Genomic DNA, 24,166 nt, shown 5'->3' on the forward strand with positions numbered 1-24,166 from the left:
AGGTCTAATTGTACATGCAAGACGGCGTTGTCCGGCTGCCCAGTTTCTGGCTGCTGGGGTATGGGCTAATCATCTGCTTGGTTTATCTGTTGGTAATTTGGTGATCCCAGCAACACATCGATGCAGTCAATCAAACAGGTATTACGGCTTTATTGTTGGATGTATTGCTTCTCCCAGATGGAATTCTATTTTACATTGGATCGGAATAGGATGTTGAAGCTGTCGGATAAGGGGAAAGGAAATGAGGAATTGGAAGGGGGCTACTATGAGACGGAGACATGGACTTGAAAGAAGAAAAAGGGTAAGAAGAAAAGGAAAAGAGATATGGAAATAAATTTCAGATCTGGTCCGGTCCGGTGTTTATCCTATGCTTATTCCAGCTCTTGAATGTGAAGTAGATGCGGATCGAGGAAGGATACAGACAAAGAAAACTAGAGAGGGAGGGAGAGAGAAGACATGGGAACATGACTATGAGAACAGGCAGAGAGAGTAAAGGAAATAATGAAAAAGGATAGACTGACGTAGAAAAACCATTTTAAGAAAACGAAGGCACTAGCACCGACAGAGAGAAAGCGGAAGCAGGAATGATAAACGGAAGAGGAAAAAAATAGGCAAGAAGAAGGGCAAACACAAGCAAATAGAGAGTCAACCAAGACGGGGCCGGAGGAGGTCGGAGGGGAGCGATAGAGTCGAGGCGAGTGACGAAGTAAGCCGGATACAAAGCTAACTAAGCCAAAATGAGAGATGTTATAAAAGCAGCAGTAAGGTGACGATTTTGAGTTGTATCCGGAGTGAGAAGAGGATGAGAGGTAAGCCCGTCGACCGAGGAAGAGGCAATGTCATAATAATGACATACATCCGTTCCAATCCCTATTCCAAGATAAGAGAAGAAAAAAAAAAAGAGGTTTTTCGAGGACAGAACCAAGAAAGGTAGATCATAGTTATGTATAGACATGAAAATAAGGAGATCGTGATGGTTGGATCGTATAGTGATGGCGGTGGCGGAGGATAAGACGAATTAGATATTATCGAGCATGGGTTGGCGGCAGAGCAGAGGATGGATTAAGGTAGGTCGTGCGGCAGTATGTAAAAGGAGGAGATATCAATAAGGGTATCGCTGTTGCTGTTGCTGAGGGGGTTGGTTGCATATTTTTTTTTTTCAATTTGGTGGTAGAAGTGCTGAACCGTGCTCTTCGCATCAAATTCAGGTTTCTTTCTTTTTCTTATTTTGTTGTCGTACTCTTTTCACATTCTCATCCATCACATCAGTATACAGCACCCTCCAGACTGCTGTGGCGCATAAGGGTCATCACGTTTATCGACCTAGGTGCGGTGTTTGTCAGGCATGTGCTCGGGTGAGTTATGTAGTTCAAACTAAAAAGATGAGCCCTACCTGTCCCCATACGGATGGCACCATGAAATCCTTTGTATTGTTGCAGTAGTTTATAAGGCTAGAGAGAGAAAGAAGCTCGTTAGCTCACGGGAACTGAACTTCTGATCGGTAATGTACCCAGGGCAACGCACGAGATGGATGCTTCGGCAACTTTTATACGCGGCCTGTCGAGATCCTCCTTGAGCCGTATGTTGACCTCGGCGAGACGGCGCAGCTTGAGCTCTGCCAGATTCTGTCGTGTCCTTCGCCCATCGCCCCCTGAGCGCAGTTCGTAGGCTGGTGGCATTGCGGTGTGTGTGAGGCTCGGTTACCGTCCACTCTCCTCCACTGGAGAGAAAAAGGGAGAGAGGTGTATCGCGATGCGCAACCCCGTCAAAAAGGACTTTTGTCGATAGGTAGACTGGTAGAACAGACGATTGAGGCCCTTCGCAACGACTGGGGAGGCAGAGGGTCAGTCGAAGAGTACCTGTGAGAGCTGTGGCCGTGGGTGGTGGACGTTGGTGGACGAGGAAGATGGCGAGAGAGAGCGAGAGAGAGAGCGAGAGAAGATGAAAGGGAGAGAAAGTGAAAAAGGGAAGACCAAGAGAAAGGGCCGTCGTATTGTATGTATGGTAACGCTATGTAACAAGGTGTAAAATACACTAGCCTCATCTGCTTATGTAAGTACCTTTTTACCCCAAAAGTTCTTCCTTTTTCCCTTTTCGGCTGTTCTCTCTCTTTTTCTTCTCTCTCTGATGATAATACATTCTTCCTGATGATAATGCATTGTATGTTTGTGTATTCTATATTGTTCTACTCTATATGTACCCCCTCGTTGGTGGCGCTAAGCTAAGGGTAGCTGACAGGCACAAGAAGAAGAGAACGCTAATCTCCCGTTCTGGCGCCCATAACTTACCCCGTCACAGCATTACCACTTCCTCTTGTCTCTCTCTGCCTTTTTCCTTTTCCCCTTCCCAACGGCGCGCGATCGACGAGGCGCAAACCACTTACATACATACACGACCGACCACAAGGGATTCTAGGGGTTCTAGGGCCCGGCCTGAAATGCATTAAGGCAGACTTATGACCCTCTTTCTAGGGTTGTGATGCTTTAGGGCACCCTTCCTCGAGGACATGCAGAACGGGGATCGAGGGGGGAACGGACGATGCGCGGGGGGAGGCGCTTCTTTTTTTATCTATTCGACCTGCGCTGACACTGCTCCGAACTGCTGGTTGTACGGAGTATGCTGTCTATTAATTTGCTGACGGTTACTCCGTACGCTGTTGACAATCTTCTCCTTCGCTTGTGTCTGCGTGGTGGGCCAGGGAGCTATACATAGCACATCTCGCAGCTTCATCTTCCCAGCTAGCCCCGTATCCAGCGCCTCCCCCCCATCTTGCTCCCTCCCCTTTTTCTATGGGTGCGTGCTCCTGTTCTATCGTCATCGCCATTGATGGATAATGGCCCCCATTCTCTCTCTCGCTTTCTGCCTCGTTTCTCGTGCAGAAGAAGAGGATGAAGGTGCAGTAAACCTTCTTTGCCGGTATAGATCGTAGCATCTACCTTCGTAGCCACTCATCCTTCCATCCATCATCTTTCCATCCATCTTCACAAACTGCTAAGAAAAAACTACACTTTTATATCAGCGTTTACCACGTGACTCGCTTACTCCTCCGCTTACATAATATCCATGTTTGGTCTGTCCGAAAGAGAAAGAAAAAAAAAACTTCGCCTCCACTTTCACACAACCAACACCAAAAACGAGGCCAGCCAGCCATCACGAACCGACTACCAACGACCGTCACCATCGTTGGAGGCTCTCTCGACTGTCCCGACAAGCCTACCAGTCGCCTCGCCAGTTCGTGCTCTTGGGGTTCCGCCGCCATCCCTGACCGCAGAGCGATAACCTTATCGAAATTAAAAAAAGGCTGTCACCAAAAAAAAAATTACTTGGATATATATAATATCGACGACCCGCTGAGCCTGTACCTGCAAACATCCCACAGGGAGACCGCCCAACATGCCGCCTCTTCCACACGTTCGGCCGGAGAATATTCTCAGGGTAGGCCTACTCTGTCACTTCCACCGGTTCCTGGCTTTTCGTTAGGTGCTAACTGCTTTATAGCGTGCCGAAGAACTTATTGCAGTCGACCAGCAAGCGTCTGCCTTGACCGTACTCCACGAACATGTCACCTCAAAACGATCCAGAAACAGCCCGATTGCCTCTCTTGAGCCGGTCATGGTGCTGTTTGTTGAACTCTGTGTCGACTTGAGAAAGGGAAAGTCCGCCAAAGATGGTTTGTACCAGTACAAGAATATTGCCCAGAATACCAATGTTGGCACCATTGAGGTAGGTTCGACCCTCTCTAATTTTTTTTTTTTCATGTTATTGGATGCTGACCCGGTGTATTAGATGGTGTTGAAAAAGTTCATTGAGCTGGCGGAGCAAAAAGTCACGGAGGCCCAGGCAAAGGCAGATGAGATCCAGCAGTCTCTCGAATCAAACACCGGTGCTACGTCAAATATTGAGGATTTGGATGCCATTGAAACGCCAGAGACTATCCTCCTTGCTACAGTTTCCGGAGAACAGTCCAAGGACCGCACAGACCGAGCTATTGTCACTCCCTGGCTTAAGTTCCTCTGGGAAACATACCGCACCGTGCTCGAGATCCTCAAGAACAATGCTCGCCTTGAAGTCATGTATCAGACAACTGCCCTGCAGGCCTTCCAGTTCTGTCTCAAATATACTCGCAAGACTGAATTCAGACGTCTCTGTGAACTGCTCAGGAACCATGTGCAGAATGCTGCTAAGTATTCGTCCCAGATGCATGCTATCAATCTTAGTGATCCAGACACCTTGCAGCGCCATCTAGACACCCGCTTCCAGCAGCTCAATGTTGCTGTCGAGCTCGAACTGTGGCAGGAGGGTTTCCGCAGTGTGGAAGATATCCATACCCTCCTAAACTTGAGCAAGCGGCCAGCTAAGAACGTTATGATGGCAAACTACTACGAGAAACTTGCACGTATCTTCCTCGTTAGTGACAACTACCTCTTCCATGCTGCCGCCTGGAACAGATATTATACCCTGCTGCGCCAGTCTGCTATTGCCGTAGCCTCGGGCCAGGCTCCGAAGAAAGACAACCCATCTGTCTCCGAAGCAGACATGACCAAGACAGCTTCATTCGTCCTTCTCTCCGCCCTTTCTATCCCTGTCATTAGCACCTCTCGCTCTCGTGGTGCCCTTGTTGATGTTGATGAAGCCCGCAAGAATAAGAATACTCGTCTCACCAACTTGCTCGGCATGGCTTCCCCTCCTACTCGTGCTGCATTGTTCAAAGACGCTCTCAACAAGGGCCTTCTGTCTCGTGCTCGCCCAGAGATTCGGGACCTCTACAACATTCTCGAAGTCGACTTTCACCCTCTCTCCATCTGCAAGAAGATCGCCCCCATCCTTGAACAGATCGGTGCTGACGCCGAGATGGAAAAATACGTCCTGCCTCTACAGCAGGTTATCCTGACCCGCCTGTTCCAGCAGCTCTCCCAAGTTTACGAGTCTGTGGAGCTAAAGTTCGTTCACGAGCTCGCTCATTTCCCTGCTCCCTTCCAAGTAACCCCCTCTATGGTTGAGAAGTTTATAATGAACGGATGCAAGAAGGGTGACCTGGCTATCCGTGTTGACCATGTTTCGGGGGTACTTACCTTCGATTCGGATATTTTCTCCTCTGCCAAAGCTGTACATGCTGGTAGCGGCGCTGGCTCTGCCGAGAGTGACGTCGGTGCTGTCCAGAGACTCCAGAGCACCCCTGCCGAAATTGCTAGGTCTCAACTCACACGCCTCGCAAAGACACTGCACGTTACTTGCATGTACGTTGACCCAACTTATAATGAAGCTCGCATCGAGGCACAACGACAAGCACAGGCTCGCGCCAAAGCTGGTGCCGCAAAGGAACACGAGCAGGCCCTTGCTCGCCGCCTGATCATCGACAAGAAGAAGGAAGCTGCTTCGGATGCCCTACAGAAGAAGCAGCAGGAAGAAGAAACGCAGAAGCGTATCCGCACACAGCAGCTGCAGGAGGCTGAGAAGCAGCGTCTCCTTGATGAGCACCGTGAAAGAGAGCGCAAGCGTATGAAGGATGAACAGGACCGTATCCGCCAGGCAGAGTTGAAGAAGCAACTCGAGGAACTCAAGACCGGCATTAAGGGCATTGACGTTAGCGAGATTGACCTGGAGGAACTAGACTCCAACCGTCTTCGAGCAATGAAGCTCGCACAGCTCGAGAAGGAGAAGAACGATCTGAATGAAAGAATCCGAGTGACTGCTAAACGCTTCGACCATCTTGAACGTGCTTACCGTCGTGAAGAACTTAAGCATTTGCCTGAGGATTATGAGAGGCAGAAGAAGCACGACCTCGAGGTCTACGAGCGCCAAAAAGCCGAGACCCTTGCTGCTGCTGAGCTCAAGCATAAGGAAGATGTGGCTCTAAAACATCGCCTTAGCCGTCTCGTACCTCATTTCAACAAGTTCAAGCACTCCGTTACCGAGAAGAGACATGAAGAGTTCGAACGTCGTCGTAAGGCTGCTGAGCGTGAGTTCGAGGCCAAGAAGAAACAGCGTGTCAAGGAAGTACAAGAGCGTATCAAGAGAGAGAGGATGGAGCGTGAGGCCGAGGAGAGGAGGAAGCGTGAGGAAGCTGAGCGTGAAGAGAGGGAAGAACAGGAGAGAGCAGCTAGGGATGAAGAGAGGAGGCGGAAGTTGGCTGAGGAGAAGGCTGCTAGAGAAGAGCAGAGAAGGTCAGTAGTCTTGTCACCACCACCCATATATATATCACTAGTACTAACATACACATAGAATCCTGGATGAAAAGGCAGCCATCCAGAAACAGCGTGAGGAAGAAGTCGAGAAACGTCTTGCAGCTAAACGAGCTGGCTTGGCTGACCCTCGTCTCTCCCGCGCTCCGCCTACAGCTGTTGCCGAATCCTCACGAACTGACTCTACTGAACGCACTGCGCCCCGACTCAACCTCACATCTCGCCCTGGTGGCACCTCCTGGAGAGACAGAGAGGCTGCCAAGAAGGCCGCTGGTGGTGACTCCGCTGCTGAAGGGTCTTCCGCACCACCACCACGAACACTACCTGGCCGTGAGCGCGAACCTCGCGAGCTTCCATCCCGCGAGCGTGAACCACCAACTCGCGATCTTGGTTCTCGAGATACCCTGCGCAAACCTTCCGGATCTGCCACATACGTCCCCATCCATCTACGTGGCAGGGACAGCCCGGCAAACGGCACTGCTCCACGATTCCCATCCAGAGGTCGTGATGTATCGTCCTCTGACTCGCGGGCTCCAGTGACCAGAAGCCCTGCACCCCCCACCGATGGTGAAGCAAAAGATGAATCCAGACTGCCGCCAACTAGCTCAGGCGCATGGAGACCTAGACACAAACAGCAGCAGCAGCAGTAGATGTGTATCATGTTTTATCTAGTTCTAGCATGTTGATGATCATGATGATGGTACTTGATGGCTGATGGGTGGAATGGAGGCTATGAATTCTCGCTTCTCGTCGTATTTTCCTTTCCTCATGTTCCCCTTTTTCATTAACTTCCCTTTCCTTCCACTCAATCAATCATTGACAGCCTCAGATGTTACTTTTACATCAAAAAGCTTCTGGTTCTATCTCTGGTTCCATTTTCCTCCTAACTGTCAATTTTTATTGGATTTAATTAACCGTTTTTTCCCTCGACCAAAGAATTGATTCCCTCTTGTTATTTCTTCTATTCTCTCGTTTGCTTTTTATTCCACCTTCTCTACGACTTTGCTGCTCTCCTGATGTTTTTGTCTAACGCCCGTCACGGAGACATGACTGACGGGAAATGGACAGATTAGCTGGATATACCTTCATAAAATTGCAATGGAACAGAAAAATATCTATAAAACGACTGCTCTTGATTTTCAGGTCTGTAGATTCATGAGGATTAAAAGGTCTGGTAGTATCCCTAGCCAACTCGCTGGATATCACCTCGAATATCCATCTCTATCAAAAAGGTCAAACTATACAAAAGAGAAGTAAGTAGATAATGAATGGTGAAAAAGGAGAAGAAAAGAAAAGAATGAAATATGAAGAAACATGAGACATCTCAGCATCAAGACCAACGCCCACCTAGATAGACCTATACCCAACACCACAAGCTATGCAACAACCACCTCTGTACCAAACAATCTATCCCTCCATTCTCCACAGACGGCTTCGAATCCGCTGACAACATCGCCACACACTCTGCCCGCCTCTCGCTCACCAAGCCGTTTATCCCACTCCCCTTGCTCAATCCAGGCTGTCCCTTCTTCGCGTGCCTCTTCATCCCGTCGAATCTCAGATACCAGCTCACGCACCGATTTCAGCCGCCGAGATGCTGCAGACGTCAACTGACGGGATTCATGCAGGGTATCGCTTAGCGTGCGCAGTGTATGTGTGAGATCGGACGTTTGAGCAAGGAGAGCCTGTAGAGAAAGAAGAGGGTTTGTGGCAGCAGTGTTTGAGCCTGAGCTTGTGGTTGAGCATTGTGATGGGGAGAATTCGTGCGGTAAGGATGTAGAGGTAGAGGCAGCTGGGTTAGATTGGACAGGGAAAGGGAGGTTTGGCAGGACGTCTTCTATCAACGGAATGAGGCCGTCTATAGCATCGGAGGAGAGAACAGGGAAATGCGAGAAGAGGAGAGGGTGGGTGAGGGTTTGTAGTGAGCGGGTTTGGTGTGTTAGATGAGAGGTCAGAGAAGCGTGGGCAGTGATAAGCCTATATGGATATTAGCAGGGCTGGTAATGGAATATATATATCGCGGAGAAACTAACCTGGAAGCACCGCTTTCAATCTCACTCTGTCCGCCCAGGTCTCGCAGGCCATGGATAACACGGCCCATGACTTCGTTGCTCAGGTGTTCGGCTTCACTGTTTCCAAACCGAACGAGCTGGTCAATGGCGGCCATGCGCGCCTCCAGAGCAGGCGATATGTCGGCGCATTCTTCGATATCGGAATCCGGTCCATACTCAGAGCCATCGTAGAGGGACGACTCATATCTCCGGTGTCGTTGGGTGTTATTCGCCATCGATTTCGGCCGTGGTTTCGACGGACGTAGCCCGCCTTCGCATTCAGACTCTGAGCCATCCTGTCCCCTAGAGGCCTTGGATCCCATCCCAATGCCCATATCATGTATTGAATCAACGAATTCTCCATTCACTCCACCATGACTGTCGTTCCGCATGCTGTTCCTGGGAGAGCCAGGGTGGCCGTCACCAAAGACGTCGCCATCTCTCCCTTCCCGTAGACCGGATATATCCTCCACATCGTCGTCCCACGCATCCGCGAGCTCATCGGCAAGACTACCAAGTCCTCCGTCCATTATTGGGCTGCCTTCGCCGTTCCGGCAGTCGATATCGCTGTTGAAATCGGCAGAGTACCGAGACGTCCTATCGATTGACATGCGGTGCCGTTGTCGCGGTGTCACAGGAGACTGCGGAAGCGAGCTCCTGGCTGCCTGCGGAGAGTACAGGCCATTCGAATTCGTAGCAAATGTGCTTTGAGAGGCCGACATGTCGATGCTCGGTAGCTTTCTGCGGTGTTCAAGTTGACGGGGAGATATGGGAGAAGAAGGCATGTTTGCTATGCTTCCTATGCTCAAGATCACTTTTATATAGTATATATTTTATATATCTCCTTGGTTCTTCTTCGATATCGATCGAGCTGGCATATCCCGTCAACCCGTGAAGATTCTATTTCCCTAGAGAACTCAAGTTAGTATACTATTTAGGCCCTAAAAGAAGCCAAACCCTTTGAATAAATACCTTCAGCCCTTCAGGGACAATAACTCCGTCACTGTTTCACTCCGACAGCTGCTCGTACCAAGTTGTTGACCTCGAAAACAAGGCCGGCGTTGCTGTGCAGATTGAAAAGGAGTAAATAAATAATCAGTCTTGGATGTTTTAAAAAAATCGATACACAGAAAAACTTCCAAGATAAAAATACTTTCAACAAGTTCAAATATCTACAAGAAAACAATCGCATCTGCTAGAACAGCAACCCACACGACTTTGCTGTCTTCTTCTTCCTCTTCGCTGGCTGATTCGATCTTCCATCATGGCCACGATCCGGCGCATGACGCCAGCCGACCTGCTCAACCTGAACCTGACCAACCTCGATCCCTTGACCGAGAACTACGACGTGCACTTCTACCTCAACTATCTCATGAAATGGCCTTCTCTGTTTAACGTCGTCGAGGACAGAGACGGCCAGATAGTCGGATACAGTACGTCTCCTTCGACTTGACCGCTCCTCCTCTCCGCTGCTGGCACCAGGAACCAAAGCGCCAGAATTCCAACTATATTTTGCTGGCTGCGGCCCAACGCTACCAGCGCATTACCACAAGATGGACGGGGAAGACAAGAAAAACTACGGTAGACGTGGCGTGACTGGCTGACTTACACCGTGCTATAATAGTAATGGGAAAACTAGAGGCGCAACCGCAATCCATGCGTCATTCGGAGCACTATACGCCCTGGCATGGCCATATCACGGTGCTGACCGTTGCGCCCGCCTGGAGACGGATGGGCCATGCACGACGGCTGACGGAGAGCCTGGAGCGGGCATCAGATATGAATAATGCGTGGTTCGTTGATTTGTATGTCCGGGCAGGGAATAAAGTCGCAGTCGACATGTACAAGGGCATGGGGTAGGTTCATATACATCTCTCTCTTCTGGTCATTCCCGTTGCTGACTTTGGGTGTTAGGTATTCTGTGTTTAGGCGGGTGGTGAATTACTACAGTGATGATCCCACGGGTCTCTCGGAGGAGGGTGAAGATGCGTTCGACATGCGAAAGCCGTTGAGTCGGGATGTCCATCTAAAGCATGCTCGTGAAGATGGGGAAAACTTCCTTGTAAACCCTGAAGACGTTACCTGATCGAAAGGGTTGCCTAAGATACACACATAGCATTGGCCAAGTATCAGGACATGGTGTACGACTTATGAGTTACTGGTAGGTTAAAAAGTTCATAGATGAATCCCATTATATGTCCTTTTATATATATTTTATGTACTCCTTTTTTATATGTAAAGTGTCATCTTGCGGTGCAGGGTATCTGGTATGGTCTATACTACTACGTAAAGGGGACCCAGAGCCTGGCTGTCGTATTCGACTACACACGGACAAAAACTGTCAGCCCAGACTTGACAAACCTGGCAATAACGAGGAAGACCCCCGACATTAGTAGACAGCATCCGGCCAGGAGCTGGACGCCCAAGTATTCGTTTCCTGAGCCATGGATGATAGCTCCCCCAATAGGCGTACCAGCAAGGGCGCCAACCGAGTTAAATACAAACGTCATCCCGAGGCGGGTGCCAAAGTCTCGAAGATCGGGCGTTATACTGATCAACACAACCGGGGGAACGGATACAAAGGCGCCCGAACAGAACCCGTATAGTATTGCGATCACTATGATGCTCGCCGTGCTATGCACCCCTATCCAGCCAAGAGCTATAATGCCGGAGCAGAATGTCATGGGTATCATGACGTTAAGAGGCCCGAGGAAGTCGACAAAATAATTTGGAATTATCCGGCCAAGCGTAGACGCGGAGTTAAGGATGGCAAGGAGATAAAAGGCTAGATCCGTGCTCATTATCCCTTCGTCAATGGCGTAGGGCTGAATATAAACCATCATATTGTACAGCCCAAGGAAGCCGCAGAACTGCGAGATGCAGAAAAGGGAGTATACAGGGTCTCTGAATGCTGAGAGCTGTATTAAGCTCCGTCGTTCGGTGGGTTTGAATCTCATCTTTAATAGACATATCGATATAGACATTGTAGCGAAGATAATGAAGCCTAGTACGCGTGCTGCCCATGGGAATCCAATGCTTTTCTGCATCTGGCGGAATATGATAGGATACACGACGCCGCCGATGCCGCTGCCTGTTGCGGCAATTCCGTTGGCAATCGCTCTTCGTTTCTTAAAGTACTGCGGCAAAACGGCAAGGCAGGGGACGAATACGCTTCCGAATCCAAGGCCCATGCATATAGCTTGAGCAAGGAATATCTGCCAGAACGAACTGGCTATGCTGGTCATCATGAGCCCGAGTGGGATCAAGACCCAGCCCACCATCAAAAGTTGCCTGACATAGCCGGCATCGAATAAGGAGCCGGTGACGGTCCCAAAAAAGAGTAGCAAGAATGATTGCGTGGACCCAATCCAGGAGATTGTCGAAGGTGACAGGTGGTTGAGTAGGTTATGCTCATAGTATGTCTGGAACACGCCAAACGCTGTGACGATTCCCCTATATAACGAAATTAGTATTTCTTGTCCTGTGTCTATTTTTATAGATGTAGAAGGCATCATACCAAGTGTTGAAGAAAAGAAAGAACGAAGCTAGAACCTGGGACCAAGCTGCCCAGCCGCTGTCGAATGAGTGTTCGTGGTTAGCATAGCCAGCATCATCGACATTATTTTTCTCCGTCGGCAAGGTAGTGGAAGAAGCAACGGCACTTTCACCCCCTATGCCTATAGAGCTGTTTTGCATTTGCTCATCCTTCTCGAGATCGACCATTCTCACGCATGAGGATGACGGGTATATGGTAGAGAAAGGGGGACAGAGAATGTGATACCCTGACAAAACGAAAGGATTCCCATCTTGCGCATGGAGAATATATATATGCGTGTATGTATATATATAGAGACAGAAGTTAAAACGGAGAGAAGGAGATTAGGAGAAAAAAAGTGAAAAAGCCGTTCGGCGCCGAGCTGATTTGAATCTGATTAATCCATCGAAGACTCGAAACAGGCTGTTAAGCCTAGTCTCCATCCACTTTGCGCTGGACAAGCCCACAGGAGGACGATGCGGTATACGGCCTCAGCGGTGGTTCCTCCTATCGCAGGGCGAAAAGTCCGGCGACGTTGATGGACCAGCGGGGCGTCAGAAGCAACGGCGAGTCAGCAGCGGCAATGGCTTCGGCAGTGCAACGGCAAGGACGGAACGGTTCGTCGCTTTCTTCTTATTAGTAATATTTAAACTAGGTATATTGTTAGTCCGTTCGTATATTGAAACTCGAAAAAGTGTTGGATGGGGACAATACTGACAACATCTTCGGGTTAATGACGCCGTCGAAAATGATGCCGAAAGATATCTCAACTTGGTGAAAGCATTCCTCATAATTGGCTAGCAGCCATCACTTACACGCGACCTCGACGCAACACACGAAATTATGAGGATGCTATATTTCAAGATGGCGGATATGGTAAGGTAATATTTTGATCATACATTGTGTACATGATCTGGACGTGGTTTGGTGTTATTACAAGGGGGAAAAAGAAACAATTTTCAGCAGCCCTTCGAAGTGTTTTGTTTCACTGCTTTTCGTCTCTTGAATATTAAGCGGGAGAGTACCCTCACACACCTATGGCACCTGCACCTGATTCATATATAGGTATATATGTAGGGGATGTGGAGTACTGAGAAATTTGGGCCGTTTATCATTGACCTCCTGTGAGAAATGATAGAAATTTCGACAGATTCTGGCTTAAAAGTGAAGACCACTGTGAAAGTTTCAGATACCGCGTTACGCGGAAGATAAACCGGAAGTAAACTGGGCAACGTAATGCTAAGGACGACTCGAAGCCCAGGTTGCCTATAGAGCCAAAGGAAACGAGTCAGCAAGAATGCGAGGATCGATTTCTGGACTAGTTTATACTGACGAACATCATCCAACACTTGGGCAGCACTAGAGTATTCACCATGCCAACACTTGCTAGCGACGGAACCTAGGGGCCACCTTGAAGCATCAGGAAATTTACCGGCGGAGTAGAGCTCGATAACTTCTTCATCTGTTCGATCTTTATACGGATCCTCGGCCGCAACGAGGTAGTATACAACGCTGCCAAACGCAAAGATGTCGTCCTGGATGGTATACTGAGGATTTAGCTCATCAAAGCTGGGTGGTCGATATCTCGTATTATTTGACACATCGGACACCCTGACACCATCCATTGAACTCGAGGCAAAATCAGCCAGGACAACGTCCTGGGTATCGGTAACAAGGACATTGGGTGACCGTAGGTCACAGTGAATGATGCCCTTGCTGTGTATGAAAACCAGGCCTTCTGCGATCTGTTCAGCCCATTTGAGATACGGTATCTCAGGCCCCATGTCACGTCTTGCTTTGTCGATGCAGCCGTGTGGGTAATAGTCCATTTCAAAGGCGTGTTTTATGGCACGGCGGTATTTAGCAATCCGGGGATGTATACCCAGCTTCTCATAAACCTGTCGCTCGAAGGCAATCTCATGCTCATATCCAGGGAAGGGCTGTTTCATAACAGTCAAGCTCTTCGTTTTAGTAACGAGAGCAGTCACGCCGTACCCGATAGTTTCCATTGCGACGCTCAAGATCGAAGAAACACTTTGACATCTTTTGTCTTGCGAGATGAAAATAAGATTCTAATACATTAACTTAGGGTTTCAGTCTCCTGAAATCACGTGGTGAGTAGTTAAATTAGGTAAGCCGCGTCTGCCTAACTGTATACCACATAGTACATAGAAGATAATTGAATATCTATCCTGTCCGTATAGGTGTGTTGATCTCTCTCTCATATCAACCCCTGCTAGACTGCTCCTTGAATATATAGTCCCAATTGCAGACACTCTGGGCATGGCACATGATTCCCTCCACGCCTGCTTGAGCTCCCAAAGACTATATCACCACGTTGAGTTGCTCCAGCACACATTCGGCTTTGGCCAGCCCCCGTTTTTGGGTTTGGGCATGGATCCGTGAGAGTCACTCCGTTGTTATCGAGTTCTCCTTCAGTGTAATCTACTCGTTTGCGGTCTTCAAATAGATGTTTGGGTTGGGCACGGCATAGTAGGAGCGAATAGGTAAAGCGGATATATTGGCACATGGCGCTGGAAGTAGTTAGCATGGGTAAGGAGATATCGGGGTATATAATACTTTGTCTGAAGGTTGTAGTTCTTGATTCTGTTTGATTTCTTTTTGTCCAATGTAATTGTTCTTCATGTCTTGACGAGGTGGCAGCCTCATCTATTTATACCTAGTGAGGGGGGGGAATATGGATATGTTGCTATATACCCTGGTTCACTGCGTGTCCAATCTGCTGGACTTCATGCCATCCCGCCCTTGTAGTACATGCATAGACCTGCATGATATGTCACAATGGCCTTGTTGTGAGTCATAATAGAGGGAAGAAGCTGTTGCCTGGTTCACTGGTTGCTGGGAAGAGGCCGTGGTGGAGGAGAAGTACCTATGAGAACTGCACCTTACTGTCTATTATTTACCTATTTTATTCTGACAAGACAAAAAGAAAAGAAAGATCCAACATAAACCCAAACCCCACGCTATGCTAAATCACACAAAACATAAGTGTCTCGAGGGCATTGTATAAGATACCTGAATGTCCAAAGGCTGAAGGTAGGCCTGCCTGTGATATGTTCAAAGGAGTTCTTCACATGTCCAGTCCTCATACCTGGAGAAGATATCAGCTAGGAAACATGCAAGTAGACGCTGACACAAGTACTCACCACCCGTCCGGGAGATATCTCCTGATAATCAATGGGATTTTCTTCTGGTTCAGCTCTTTCAGGGCAATTTGTAGCGGATCAGTTTCACCTTCTAGGTCAACAAGGATAGGAGCATTCATGCTGTTGATGATTTACATTAGCATAACCTATCAAAGCTTTCTCTTATACCTATGCCAGGCAGAAACCTGTAGCTCACCTAATCTGTAGTGCACGGGTGCCTAGTACTCTGGCCCGCTCGTATTTGGTCATGTACGGGGTCGTAGTCCGTTGGTCATTGGCAACCTTCTTCTCACGTTGTTGCAATATGGTTTTCCCTTGGCCCTGGCCAGAGGAGGCATTAGGGTCGCTGTTCTGTCCGTTGGTAGTCGCAGGTTGTCCATCACCGTTCAGGATTGCGTAGCCTTCTTCTTGCTGGTCCTCTACCGCAAAGTCGTCGACCACAGTATCGTCAAAGAAGTCTTCGGCTGGCTCATAGTCAAGACTACGCAGCTATTAGCTTGAGTGTGGTCATGGTATATGCGATAAATGTGCCAATAAATTGGAGGGCTTACCCTGGCTCCTCACGGTCGTCATGGTCGTCACCGCCAAAGTCAGACATTGCGATAGTATCAAAAGGAAAGCGGCTTATTGCAGCGTGTAGGGCAATAGAGCTAATTCTGTGACTTGTCCGGTGTATCGTCTTCCTCGCGCGCGGTGGTGATGATGTTTTTCTTCCTTTTGCGATGTGAAAGAGAAAAAAAGACGATGCTTGGCGTGCCAAGATTTTGCACCTTAATCTTTTTTTTTTGGAAACACACAAACCAAGAAGAGCTCGAGTTGAAATCGACGACCATCAACATCTTCTTGGGAAAGGAGACTGGCGTTGGTTTGCCAGTCTGTTTGAGTCTATAGGTTGTCATGCCGGCCTTGATTCACTTTCCATTTGAGATGTCTGGCTTCTAGGATTCAAGGCTCTATCGTCATCATTGCCATGGCAGCCAAACGAAAGGCAGCGGAAGAAGCTCAGAGGCAGCTGAAACGGATACATCTGTCTGAACCGGCAGGTATGTTACCGCTAATATTCAATGGCAATGGAATTAAACCGCTAACATAATCAGACCACGATGAAATACCTGACCCTGATCCCGACTGTGATTCCTCCATCTTTGACGAAGATGCACACTCCGACCAGGAACTCCATCCAACACCGTTAACACCTTTTTCACCCGCGTCTTCCAAGTATCCGTCGGAGCTCAAGAAACACCTCTGTCCCTATACCAACTGTAACAAGGCTTTCAATCGTCCGGCACGCCTTACCGAGCACCTACGCTCACACACGAATGATCGCATATTCGTCTGCACCTACGAGGGGTGTGAGAAGAACTTTCTACGGGTCTCCCATCTCAATCACCACGTTAAGAGTGCACATACCCTTATACGAGATTATGTTTGTGAGCGGGAAGGGTGCGGAAAGGCATTTGCCACGGGTTCAAGGCTCCGGAGACATATTGCTGCCCATGAAGGACGTGATAAATATACATGCACAGAACTCAACGAAGAAGGGGGGAAACAATGTAAAGAGACATTCCGGAAGCATTCAACGCTGTTGAAACATGTCATGACTGTCCATTTAAAGAAACGGCCGTTTCCATGTCAAGCTATACTGGAATCAGGGAAGACCTGTACCGCTGCGTTTGATACCGCAGGCCATCTGAAGGCCCACGAACGGAGAGTTCATGGGGAGGCTCGATTTACCTGTACGGAATGCATTGGCAACAACGAAGGCGAAGGGAAAGAGAGAGATGGAAATGCATTCAACTTTGCAACCTATGCTTTGCTACAGTCTCATATGCGTTCTGTGCATCCTCCAACCTGTCCGACCTGTGCTCATATTTGCTCATCGGCTAAGGATCTACGTCGACACATAGAGATATCGCACGGGACTGTCTCTGTGGATGATCGTCGAGCGTATCCCTGTCAGCATCCAGGGTGCGGACGTAGCTTTACGAAAAAAGGCAATCTCAACGTCCATGTTAAGACAGTGCACGAAGGCGAGAAGCGCTTTGCATGTGGCGAGACGGATCTTTCTACGTCCAAGAAGGTTAGTGGATGGAATGGAACAGATGCCTGCGGGAAGCGGTATGGGAGTAAACTCGCTCTGGAAGAGCATGTGAGAACCGCCCATATGGGATTTCGCAATGCTAGGGCTGAAAGGAAGGCAAGAGCCGGCAGCCGTTCTGCGGCCAACTTAGAATCTGGATTGACACACATGGGCCCATCAAACGTTGCTCTGCTCACTGGTCAGGGATACGCGGAAGAGTCTGTTAACCGCCAGATACCGTGTCTACTGGCGGAGTGTGAACATAGGTTCTATCGTGACTACGATCTCTGGCTACATATGGGTGCGAAACATTGTATGGATGAAAATGAGATACAGATTCTCTTCATGCAGCGAGCTATGCAGGGTGGGAATGACAGTTTTGCCCGACTTTCATTTGAATATGAGATGGACATGATGCGTGGCGATGAAGTCAGCGGCGGTGGCAGCGGCGGTGGCAGCGGGCTTATCGACCCAGAGGGCATGTATGCATATCCTCAACCCGACGCTAGCGTCGATGAGATCATGGCAAGCCACGATGAGGGCCAGGAACGAGAGAGGGACGATCGTCTAGGCGGGTTGGGCGACCTTGTTGACCCGCTTCTGACGTATACTTCCCTAGAGTCCTGATATCTTGGGTCTAATAGAGTAACGGATCCCATATTTCTGGGTTCAATCTAGTTGAACCATGTAATGATTAATACTTGCATGTCAGTTCAGTTTACCCGGCTGATAAGGGAATTGATGATGATAATGAGAAATGAACAAATAACTATACATATTAAAGAAAGAAAGGCTACTATCAGCTCATCAGCCTTCTATCGTATCGGTCTGTCACCTGTATACATAGTATGTGCCGTTGCCACGATGCACGCAGCCGATCGATTGTTTGCTTTCTTTCTTGCTTTCTTGCATTACCCTCGCCTGTTTAACTGGATTCATTGACTGTTTTGGCTGTCGATCCCTGTCGTTTCTTCTTCCAGCTTGCTGGTACCTCTGCCACAACGATCGACGTCAAGCAACCACAACAGAATACCTACAGAGTACGTAATAATGAAGAATGGGTAAAGATCATAGCTCTTCCCGCCTTTCCTTTGTCGAGGTGTCTGGATATGATTCTTCACCGACGTTTCGGCTTTGTTTCGACCTTTCCTTTTCTCCCATTCCTTTAGACCGCGGGAAGAATGGGAGGCTGAGGAAGAACATGGACCATACATAGTAGGTCAGACGTATCGCACCTGGCTTTTGGGCAAACTTGTACAAAAGAAAGCCCACGCGATTGCATCGACTGTTTGTTGCACATGCATACGCTGGTATAACGCTGTTTAACCAATGCCATCCCCATATAGCACAACGTTGGGCTTGTCGCTGTATGGGTATGACCTTGATCTGGTATGGACATGGATGCCTCGGATCTGCTAGGATAAGCTAGCCTAGCAATTGGTCGCGCGATGTATCTACCTGGAGCTAGCGGGCTGGGCGAGAGAACAGAACTATCAGCTTGTCACTCCGGCTGAACGCGTCACCAGGTCCGAGATTGCCATGGGGAAATGCGCACTTTCCACCATGGTTATTTATGGGCACAATGCAGAATGGAGGGCCAGATGTTTCAACCAAAGGCTGGGGGCGGACCAGCTAAATAACTTAACATTTATAAAGTGGATAGGGTGGCTGTCTTTCCACACTCTCCCGCAAGGTTACAAACATACCTTGAACCCAAGTCGATACGGTTGATACAGTACAGGGAACATACAGACACGCCATGAACTCTTGGGTGCTGGTGCTGCGGCGATGGTTCTATCCGTCTTTAGGCATTTTCATCGTTTTTTCTTTTCCTTGTCTGACTGCAAACTGTACGACTTGTCCGGGCCGGTGTTTGCGGTCTGAGACATGGTTTCTGCTCGTCCTTTTTTGCTCGAATAAATCATCTCCCTTGGTGATTTTCTTTCTTTTTTGCTTTTGCCAGTTAGCGTCTTGGGATCAAAGAGAGAGAAGAGAAAGATAGAGAGGGAGTAAGAAGTTTACTATGTAAGGACTTGCGGATATGATTTCAAGGTGGCTGGCAGTGGAGGAGGCGGAACAGGCGCGAGGGATCATACTATGTATATCGTCAGCGGCAGGCGTTCAACTAGGTCGTACCTTGTTCTTTTTGTCCTTTTTATGAAGACGGCCATACGTATGGAGCATACAGATGCAAACTGGTATTAATAGTCATTAGTGTGTGTGTATATGCTTGTATCGTAAGGTGAGTACATGCGTAGTAAGGGCAGTTAGTCTTAGCGGGTGTGGACGAGGTTGAGGGCGGAAGCGCCTGGACTTTCTTTTCTGCCGCTTCCTCTCCCCGTATTCCTCTCACTCCATCAGCTTCTCTCCTTCACTCCTTCAGCATCTTCATCTTCATCTTCAACTCGATATCCTGATCACTCTGACACGGCAGACGCTAGACAAACTCACTGCCACCTTATTTACTTAAGCTCCAGCTAGTTTCATTGCCATCACCTGGCTGCTTGCTGTCAACTCACGCCATGGATCACATTCTCCTGTAAACGACACACATCCGGTTCCCCCAGCTTCGCCATCTTCTTTCGTCTCGCCCTCCCTTCCTATCCCCTTCTCACTGCTCTTCCGCCGCCCGCCCTCGTCGCAAACCGTGGGATCTCTCTTCCTGGCTCTTCCGGCGCTTCCACTTGACAAGTCCGTCTAGCCGCCAACACATGGCTGGTGAAAGAATCTCCTAGATACTCTCTCACAGCTCTCCTTTTAGCTAGAACTAGCTCTTTCACCCACTCAGAAGACACATAGACAGCTTCTGGCTTTCAATTGCTGAATATGGGGCGCATAAGAGGTTAGTTTATCGTTGCACTCAACCACGAAAAAATGCAATTCTAACGACATCATAAGTTCTCTCCTTTCTTTCCTCCCGGCCAGATGGCCCTAGGAATAAACAAACGACATCGCCAGGGTCATTTTCTACCTCAGATCTTCCTGGTTCTATAACACAGTTACAGTCAAACAAGGCGTCTGGGGCCCCAGAGACTGCTCCGGAACAACAGCAACAAAACTCAACCCTGCCATTCATTAGGCGCACGCGTAGGCTGAGTAGGCCTATAGCCTCACTGTGGGCTCAGAAGTCAGTGCAGAGTGAGAATGAGGACCAGACTCAGAACCAGACAGCTCCTGCTCCCCCTACTCTTGATGCAGAGCCACTCCCCATCCCAGAGCTTGAGCCTGTCTTCACCTACCTGAATAACCAGGCCAATAAGCTGTACCAGGAAGGATACTTCTTAAAACTTAATGATTTGGATACTCGTAAGTTTCCTTTCTTTTCCCCTTCACATGCAACGAGATAATCCTCTAACTCGCCTCTGTAGAAGGACGACCATGTACCGATAGACAGTGGGTTGAGTGTTTTGGACAACTGGTTGGAACAGTGCTCTCAATATGGAATGCATCTGCACTAGATACAGCCGGAGGGCAGGCAAATGCACCCCCCAGCTTCATCAATTTAGCTGATGCTACTATCAAAATGGTACATTGAGTTTTTTCTCTTCCATTAACCACTAGAGATGACCATCTAACAGCCGTTTAGATGGAAACGCTTCCCACCAAAAATGAAACAAACCAGCCCCTCCAGAACGTCGTCAGCATCAGCACAGCCGGCAAGAACAGATATCTACTCCATTTCGACTCCCTACATTCTCTCACCCAGTGGACGGCAGCAATACGCCTGACGGTGTTTGAGAATTCGCTCCTCCATGAATGTTATACCGGTGCCCTTATTGCTGGTAAAGGGAAGCATCTAAACGGGATCAAACTTATCCTCGAGAAGACAACATTCAAGTACGAGGACTGGGCTAGAGTTCGATTTGGCGCGGGCACTCCCTGGAGAAGGTGCTGGTGCGTCATCTCCCCTCCAGGAGAAAAAGAGATGCAGCTGTACAACCGCTCTCTGAAGAAGAAATCTCCCTATGATCGAGCACCAACGCCACCCAAGGGGAACATCAAGTTTTACGAGACAAGGAAGACTAGCAAGAAAGTAGCTCCTATTGCTACTATTTCCGATGCTTATTCTGCGTATGCTATATACCCACAGTCCCGACCACTCGTTGATCAGTCTACTCTCGTAAAGGTCGAAGGTCTAGTTACCATCGGCGACACAACGTCCGAAGGCTTTGTCTTCGTCCTCCCTGAAATGCACCATGCCGTCTCTGGTTTTGAAACCATGATTCGTTGGCTATTCCCTGTCTATGATGCTTTTCGTATCTATGGTCGCCCTACTCGTCTTTTGGCTGACACCGTTAGCCCCAATAGTTTGATGTTTGCTATGCCCAGCAATAGGCGTAAGGGATATCTCGATATCCTTGATGTGTCCGCTCTGATCCATACACAGGGAAGTGAGAACTGGAGCGCTAGAGAGTGGAAGAAGCAGCTCAAGGACGCCACGTCGCGCCGTATGACCTCAAACGCCGGTAGTAGGACGAGCAGTATCTCAGGCCGTCGTAGCGGGAAACGCAGTAGTCTACCTCAGCGCAGTGGCACCGTGCGCTTTGGTAACGCAACAGTTGGGTCAAGGAATGGTGAGCCAAGCAGTTCATCTGACACGGTGTCTAGTTCACCGGCCAAGTCCGGCGTATCCCACACTCGCTCTGAGTCCGATAATACAGGTCTCCCCTCAGCTCGTCGTGGCCGTCGCAGCCCGCCATTTTTCGAAAACAGCATTGGTGAAGACATTCCGGAACACCCACCTGCGGAACTCCCCCATGGCGAAGGAATCCCTCAGACAGATGGACCTTTCGAAGTGGGCGGAACTGATAGTCGCAGTTCCCCTGATAGCGGTGCCTTCATGGACAATAATGGCCCTGTTGACCGACTAGAAATCATTGAGAGCTTGCAACCCAGCCCGCCCCCATTGGCTGTGCCTATTTCACCCGCCTTCTCGCACGATCCAAGGGGAACACCGCAATTTAAACCCCAACCGTCCCCAGAGATTGGTCATGCAGCGAAGCGTATGTCGGTTGGAACAATGGATCAGTTGGTAGATATGAATAAGAAGAGCGGAAACGTACATGGACTTGCCGTGGCTGGTGCTACGGCTGCTTGGAATGGTGCCAATGAGAGCAAAAAAGAGGCCGACAATAGACTGGGACAAATCGCTCCTAGGGGTGCAGCCCTTAATCGCTTGAATAGTACGAGTGCATGCAGTTCGAATTATTCTCAGGGGAGTCCTGTTACTCCTAGTGATACCGCGAGCAATATCGACGTCAACGCGCCATATATATCTACCTCTACTGGAGGGTACTCCCCAATAAAGCAGCAAGATGAAGCCCAGAAGCCACAGTTACAAAAGCCAATTCCCCGAAAGCCTGTGGCAGCCGAAATCCCTGTCTCTGAGACAGCGAGTGTGAAGACAGAGTCTACATTGGGAAGCCTGCGTGATAACATTGATATGGATGCTCTAGACAGAATCATAAGGCGACCGCGATCTCCTTCCCCCCCTCCACCGCCTCAGCAGAAGTACACATTCCAACGAGAGATTGTTGTCCAAGACGATGCGTGCTCTGTTGTAGCTCCATCATATGCAAGCTCACATAAATCATCTGCCTCTGTCAAGTCAGTAAAATCCATTCAGAAACCAAGAATGGGAAAGATGAAAGTCGTCGGCGATGCGACGCCAAAGACGGATGACCTTGTTATTGGTGATGCACGTTACAAGAATCCATCCGTTGCACCTGCTGAGGTGAACCCAGATATCCCAGAAGTCGATTTTGGACCTACTCACACCTATAAGCCTACCACAAGACGGCCCAGCACATCCGATACCATGCTACTTCTGTCCTCTTCTCATCAACGTAACCCATCTGAAGGTACTCTCGGCACAAGAGGGAGAAGGCTCTCCACTGGTCGTTTACTCGAGCATCTTAACCAGGAATCGAACCAATCCCCATCTCCACCCCCCACACAGGAACGTGGACGGCGCCGCAGTGTCCTCTGGCAACCAGGTATGGTCCCTGACAGCGGCCCTGTTACCCCAGGCCCTGCGAGTATTTCTCCAGAACAATTCGTCCACAACCGCGCGTCCAGGTCACAAATCCATCTCCCTGTGCAGTCGACTCGATCTACACCTCCCCCCCGCCCAGCGTCAGGAGATTGGTCTGCTTATATTCGCCATCAGTCATCTGCAACTCATCTCCCTCAACGCCCACATTCGCGGGGCCCAAGCGTCATGCTAGATATCCCGGCCCGTCCTTCATCCCGTGGAGCAAATACCATACTTGACGTCCCTCCTCGGCCATCATCTCGTGGTCCCAGTGTTATCCTTGGGCCTTACGACGTTCCTCCCCGCCCTTCCTCGCGGAGCGCAACTCGCATACTATCTCAACCGGATGTCTCTGGCCACCTCTCTGCTCGTGAACAAGAGCATGTGGCTCGAGTGACTGGCTCCTCGTTCTTTAATTTGAACAATAACCTCGGCCCACAGTTTGGGTCTGGGCTTGTCAGTGCTATTGATGCGCGTGAACGTGAGAGAAAGGCTATGAAGGATGGTTTCAGTGGCCAAGCTGTGCAGCAGGCTATTGCTCAGAGACAGTATCAGGCTCAAGCTCAAGCTCAAGCTCAAGCACAAGCACAAGCACAAGCTCAAATACAAGCACAAGCTCAAGCACAAGCTCAAGCCCAGGCCCAGGCCCAGGCTCAGTTCCAACTTCAGCAACCCATGGGTACGCCTCCTGGGTATGCTCCATCTATGCAGTACCCATATTTCTCTTCTCAGCAGCAACAACCACAACAACCTAACTATTATGCACATAGTCAGGGGCAACAATGGCAACCTCAGTATCATGCATAGATGCTGAACTGCACCGAGCTTATGAACTGCATTTCCTTCTGTATTTTTTATTGCATCATCCCAGCCAAATAACCATACCTGCTCTTGCCAACATTTTTTATGTTTCTTACTCTTGACTTGTTTATTTTCTTATAACGACCATGACAACTTGACTCCATTTCTAACTGTTTCCATTTTCTGTCTACTCAGTCCTTGTCCCTTCTCCTTTCTAACCGCATCTGCATCCTTATATTTCCTTGTCAACCACCATATTCGCTTTTCAAGTACTCATCGTCAACTTTCTTCGAGGCATTTTGTTTTTTTTTGTCTG

The 24,166-nt window shown here is 49.0% G+C and overlaps 9 protein-coding genes across 9 annotated transcripts; 4 read left to right on the forward strand and 5 right to left on the reverse strand.

Moving 5' to 3' along the window:
• Positions 1-1,260: 1,260 nt before the first annotated feature.
• On the reverse strand, positions 1,261-1,679 carry MCYG_06009 (guanine nucleotide-binding protein subunit gamma; the record flags this gene model as incomplete). The annotated part of the gene is made up of 3 exons (XM_002846094.1): positions 1,261-1,323; positions 1,394-1,451; positions 1,525-1,679. 3 exons carry the CDS (start codon positions 1,677-1,679, stop codon positions 1,261-1,263), a joined length of 276 nt encoding a protein of 91 aa, XP_002846140.1.
• A 1,714-nt stretch (positions 1,680-3,393) lies between these two features.
• MCYG_06010 (translation initiation factor eIF3a) lies at positions 3,394-6,832 on the forward strand (the record flags this gene model as incomplete). The annotated part of the gene is made up of 4 exons (XM_002846095.1): positions 3,394-3,435; positions 3,499-3,723; positions 3,787-6,164; positions 6,223-6,832. 4 exons carry the CDS (start codon positions 3,394-3,396, stop codon positions 6,830-6,832), a joined length of 3,255 nt encoding a protein of 1,084 aa, XP_002846141.1.
• Positions 6,833-7,558: 726 nt separating this feature from the next.
• MCYG_06011 (conserved hypothetical protein) lies at positions 7,559-8,955 on the reverse strand (the record flags this gene model as incomplete). The annotated part of the gene is made up of 2 exons (XM_002846096.1): positions 7,559-8,159; positions 8,216-8,955. The coding sequence occupies 2 exons, from the start codon at positions 8,953-8,955 to the stop codon at positions 7,559-7,561; spliced, it is 1,341 nt and encodes a 446-aa protein (XP_002846142.1).
• A 542-nt stretch (positions 8,956-9,497) lies between these two features.
• On the forward strand, positions 9,498-10,319 carry MCYG_06012 (N-acetyltransferase 5; the record flags this gene model as incomplete). The annotated part of the gene is made up of 3 exons (XM_002846097.1): positions 9,498-9,666; positions 9,858-10,089; positions 10,148-10,319. 3 exons carry the CDS (start codon positions 9,498-9,500, stop codon positions 10,317-10,319), a joined length of 573 nt encoding a protein of 190 aa, XP_002846143.1.
• A 235-nt stretch (positions 10,320-10,554) lies between these two features.
• Positions 10,555-11,956, reverse strand: MCYG_06013 (riboflavin transporter MCH5; the record flags this gene model as incomplete). Its single annotated transcript, XM_002846098.1, has 2 exons — positions 10,555-11,686; positions 11,751-11,956. 2 exons carry the CDS (start codon positions 11,954-11,956, stop codon positions 10,555-10,557), a joined length of 1,338 nt encoding a protein of 445 aa, XP_002846144.1.
• An 867-nt stretch (positions 11,957-12,823) lies between these two features.
• On the reverse strand, positions 12,824-13,777 carry MCYG_06014 (conserved hypothetical protein; the record flags this gene model as incomplete). The annotated part of the gene is made up of 2 exons (XM_002846099.1): positions 12,824-13,167; positions 13,201-13,777. 2 exons carry the CDS (start codon positions 13,775-13,777, stop codon positions 12,824-12,826), a joined length of 921 nt encoding a protein of 306 aa, XP_002846145.1.
• Positions 13,778-14,846: 1,069 nt separating this feature from the next.
• Positions 14,847-15,533, reverse strand: MCYG_06015 (DNA-directed RNA polymerase I; the record flags this gene model as incomplete). The annotated part of the gene is made up of 4 exons (XM_002846100.1): positions 14,847-14,880; positions 14,936-15,055; positions 15,132-15,416; positions 15,487-15,533. 4 exons carry the CDS (start codon positions 15,531-15,533, stop codon positions 14,847-14,849), a joined length of 486 nt encoding a protein of 161 aa, XP_002846146.1.
• A 372-nt stretch (positions 15,534-15,905) lies between these two features.
• On the forward strand, positions 15,906-17,642 carry MCYG_06016 (zinc finger protein 354C; the record flags this gene model as incomplete). The annotated part of the gene is made up of 2 exons (XM_002846101.1): positions 15,906-15,978; positions 16,033-17,642. 2 exons carry the CDS (start codon positions 15,906-15,908, stop codon positions 17,640-17,642), a joined length of 1,683 nt encoding a protein of 560 aa, XP_002846147.1.
• Positions 17,643-19,841: 2,199 nt separating this feature from the next.
• On the forward strand, positions 19,842-23,856 carry MCYG_06017 (PH domain-containing protein; the record flags this gene model as incomplete). Its single annotated transcript, XM_002846102.1, has 4 exons — positions 19,842-19,857; positions 19,974-20,321; positions 20,480-20,541; positions 20,722-23,856. The coding sequence occupies 4 exons, from the start codon at positions 19,842-19,844 to the stop codon at positions 23,854-23,856; spliced, it is 3,561 nt and encodes a 1,186-aa protein (XP_002846148.1).
• Positions 23,857-24,166: the final 310 nt, after the last annotated feature.

Source organism: Microsporum canis, genomic scaffold (assembly GCF_000151145.1).
Source record: "Microsporum canis CBS 113480 supercont1.5 genomic scaffold, whole genome shotgun sequence".
NCBI lineage: Eukaryota > Fungi > Ascomycota > Eurotiomycetes > Onygenales > Arthrodermataceae > Microsporum > Microsporum canis.